This window comes from Cucurbitaria berberidis, assembly GCF_010015615.1.
Source record: "Cucurbitaria berberidis CBS 394.84 unplaced genomic scaffold K460scaffold_18, whole genome shotgun sequence".
NCBI lineage: Eukaryota > Fungi > Ascomycota > Dothideomycetes > Pleosporales > Cucurbitariaceae > Cucurbitaria > Cucurbitaria berberidis.
In genome coordinates, this window is record NW_024468952.1 from 1 (window position 1) to 4,238 (window position 4,238).

Genomic DNA, 4,238 nt, shown 5'->3' on the forward strand with positions numbered 1-4,238 from the left:
GTAGCTAATACTACTTATATTGAGCAAGTAGCCCTTTTAGCCTAAGTAAGTACTTAGAACGCCCTAAGAGTTTAAGTAGGCATTCCCCTACCTAGTTTAAGAAGTTAAGGCCCTAAACCTATAATACTCTTTTTTTTTCTTACTACAGACTTTGCTGCTTTTTAATAAACAGAGAAGGTTATATATTCTATATTTAACTAAGCTAGCAGTAGGCTTACGCTTAGTAGCTTGTAATAACAAAGCTACTTAACTACTTATACAACCCAGCTAAATAACTAAGTTGTCTGCAAAGGATTTAATTCTGCGCACTATATAATTACAATACGCTAGCTAGTAGCCCCAACTTTAATAAAATTACTAATGCCGGCCTAGTAAAGTTTTAGGCTAAAGGCCTATTTATATCTAACTAGTATAAGCAGAAATTACTCTATTCTAGCATAAATTCTAACTTAGAAGTATTTAGCTATAATTTAGCAAATAGTAGCTTTGCGGCAATGCTTAGTTAAACAGCTGCAAAAACTAATTATTTAAAACTACAATTCCTTTTGTACTAAGCAGTATTACTATTAGGGCAAAATTATTAGTAGGGTAAAACTAATTTATTTTATAATAGTTTAAACCCAGTTTATATTTTTTATTAGTAAGTAAACAATCTAATGCTTACTAAATTCTGCTTTAGTATAATAGGAAGAGCTAATATTAAAAGATTAAAAAGCAACGTTGCTATAAACGCTTAGCTATTACAAGCTAGTTATCCCTATAGTAACTTTTTTAACACTTTTAGCCTCAAATTTTAAGGGACTAAAGGATTAATAGGCTATACTTTTATAGTTTGTATTTACACTAAAAATTAAAATTAAAAGGACTTTTGCCCTTTTGCTCTACTAGAAATTTTTATTTTCTATAAATTTCTTTTAGGACACTTGTGTTATAGTTTAACAAATATGCTGCCTTAGCTAAATTCTCTACTTAATAATATTTTTAACCCAGATCGGCCTACAAAAGACTTTAATGCTAGAAGTTAAGTAGTAAGGCCTAGCTCTGCTTTATTAAATAAGTAAAAAAACTATAAAGGTAGTAGTATTTTACTAGCGCTAAAGCTCCTACTTATTTTACATTTTCTATATTTTTTTACAATATTAAACTAGAATTAAGCTTAATAGAGTCTTTTTTCCCTGCTAATTTAGCTAAGCCTATTCCCTTAGCTATAGTTTTACTAAATAGTAGATAGAAATAGTAAAAATTTTATTAATTTATTTATGCGCGTTATTAATTAGATAACAAAATATTTAGCTACTTTAAGAAAATTATAGTTACTCCTACTGTTTACCCGCGCTTAGTTAAATCTCTTTGCTTTAATATTTAAAGTACTAGGCAGAAATTATATTGCATTAATACTACTTTCTAGCTATTGCAATGCTATGTTTTAATTAAACAGTTAGATTTCTTTTATTTATACTAGTTTTAAGTTAGTTATTAAACGCACGCTAGACAGCTAAAGCTTACTAAAAGTACTTGCACTCTAGCGCTAAAAAGTGCCTACTTTGCAGCTAGTGCCTTTTTGTGCTAGAAGTTTTTCCCCAAAGCCTAATATGCCCAACTTTTAGAGCTAATCTTTTTTTTAAAGTTACAAATCTATTTTGCTAACTTCCCTTATTTATATTATTTTATTAACTAGAAGCTTTTTACTTTAGAGACTTGCTGCAGTTATAAGTATAATTTAGTATAAAAATTATTTTTTTAAGCAAATTTTTAAGGCTTATTAGGAGCGCACTAAATGCTGCAAAAGTGCAGCGCTTTTTTAGCTATTAAACTCTAGCTCTAAATAAACTAATTTTAGGGTAATAAACTATTAAAAAGAAAAGAGAACTTTTTTTAGAGCTTTTGCTAAAGTCTCTGCTTTTAGTTGCATTGCTGCAGAAAATTTATATTTAAGTACTAGAATATTAACTAGCTTTTTTTTTAAGGGCGCGGCGCAAGCGCTAATATTAAAACAGAATTATTTTATTTTTTAAGATTAACTAACCTGTATCTAACTACTGTTTATATAGAACTTTTCTCTACTTTAGTCCTTAAAATTTTTATTTAAGTATTTGCTACTACTACCAAGATTTGTATTAAAAACTATTTAATTTAAAATTACTCTTAAAGCTTTGTTATAAGCTTCTATGCCTGCTTACTTACTAAAGCTTAAATTTTGCCCTAGCGGCAGGGTATAAGTAATACGCTTAAGCGCTATTTATTTTTAAAACTAATTTATTTAGCAGGTAAGTTATTATATACTTTTTAATAAATTCTAACTTTTATAGCTACTGTCCTGCTATTTAAATAAACTAACACTTTTTGTAGTATTTAATAAGTATATATTTTAGTACTTTAACTCTGCGTTTAGTTTATCCCGCATTACTAATTCTACTTACTAAAAATAGCTTACTAGTAACAGTATATTTAAGTATTTATATTTAATTAAGTAATAAAAACTTCTTACATATTTAAAGTTTAAAAATAAGTAAAAGTTATTTTAATTTCTAGGCCTCTAATTATTCGCTTTACTTTATAAAACTAAATATATTACTGCTATTTTAAAGGAAACTTTAGCAGGAACTAGCTACTAGATAGTTTAATTAGTTTTTCGCCCCTATACTTAAATTTAATAATTAATTTGCACATTAGAACTGCTACAAGCTTTTACTAAAGTTTCTTCTAGCTTTACTTTATTTAAGTATAGTTCACTATTTTTTAGGTTCTAATAGCTATGCTCTTACTTAAATCTATCTAAAAATATTAGGATTAGTTAATAATGCACTCTAAAAAAGATTTTACTTTTATTTACTTTTATTACGCGTTTGGGCTTAATACCCAAATACTTGTATAGATATTAGACTTTTTAGTCCATATTTTAAAACAGGCTGCTTATAGCTATTATACTAGTATTTTAGCAAATACGCAGACTTTAGTCCAGGCTAGTTATATATTACTTTTTTTATAAGGCTTCCCTAAAAAGAAGTACGTAATAGAGGCCTTTATCTAACTACTTAAACTAATACTAGCTTGCCTGCAGAAAAGTGCACTAAGCAAAAGCTTAGATAAGCAACTATAAGCAAGTCTAGCTATAAGCGCTTCCCTTTTAATAATTTTATATACTATTTAACTTTTTTTTTAAAGTGCTTTTTATTTTTTAATTACTCTACTTGTGCGCTATTAGTTTCTAGCTAGTATTTAGCTTTAGAAGAAATTTACTTCCTATTTAGAGCTATATTCCTAAATAACTCAACTTATTAAAGAAGCTTTATATAGCAAAAATTAGTAACTATATACAGGATTCTTACTTTTTATAATATTTTATTCTAAAGAACTTAGACTGCTACTAACGCTAAAGCGCTTTCTGCAAATTACAACTTAGACCCTAAAAGAGCTAGATTTTAAATTTAAGCTAATGCCGCTTTACTTACTATTACTAGAGCAATTTTTATTAGTTTCTTTTCCTCTGCTTATTAATATGCTTAAGTTTAGCAAGTATTTCTACTTAATTTAAAATTAAAAGCAAAAGTATAGGCTTTATAAACGCAAGCGTTTAAGCTAAAAAATGCAAAATATACTATACTTTAAAGCAAATACACTAGCTGCTAATTGCTTTAAAGCAAGTCCCGCGTATAAAATAAAAACAAATACCTAATACTAAGTAAAGCTTAAAGGTATAAATAACGCTCAAACAGGCATGCCCTATAAAATACTAAAAAGCGCAATATGCATTCAAAAATTCAATAATTTACTAAATTCTGCAATTTATACTACTTTTTGCATTTTGCTGCGTTTTTTATTAATACCAGAACTAAAAAATCTGTTATTAAAAGTTATAATTATTATATATTTTCTAACGCTAATTGCAATTACAAAAAGTTTTTATAGTATTCTATTAGCAGGCAGAGCCTGCTAAAAAAATAAATAGTACACAAAAAACAAGAATTTAAACAGGGACTAAAGTTTCCCCAAAAATTAGTAATAATCCTTCCGCAGGTTTACTTATAAAAACCTTATTATAATTTTTACTTTTTCTAAATAACTAAGTTTAACAAACTTTCTAACTTAAAATAGTTATTGCTAACTTCCCTAAGCCAGTCCAAAGGCCTTACTAAGCTATTTAATTAGTAGTAGCAATAAGCAGTATATATAAAAAGCAGGGACGTAATTAACGCATGCTAATAATACGCACTTACTAGGTATTTTTTATTAAAAAG

General features: G+C 27.3%; 1 protein-coding gene across 1 annotated transcript, besides 1 other annotated feature; it reads left to right on the top strand.

The window, feature by feature from the left end:
- Positions 1-1,081: 1,081 nt before the first annotated feature.
- K460DRAFT_297994 (uncharacterized protein) lies at positions 1,082-1,231 on the top strand (the record flags this gene model as incomplete). The annotated part of the gene is made up of 1 exon (XM_040929747.1): positions 1,082-1,231. A coding segment is annotated over one exon (150 nt), but the record flags the coding sequence as incomplete, so codon positions are not given.
- Positions 1,232-3,718: 2,487 nt separating this feature from the next.
- Positions 3,719-3,868: a sequence feature (Protein overlapping with rRNA (K460DRAFT_245648, KAF1839825.1) was converted to a misc_feature.).
- Positions 3,869-4,238: the final 370 nt, after the last annotated feature.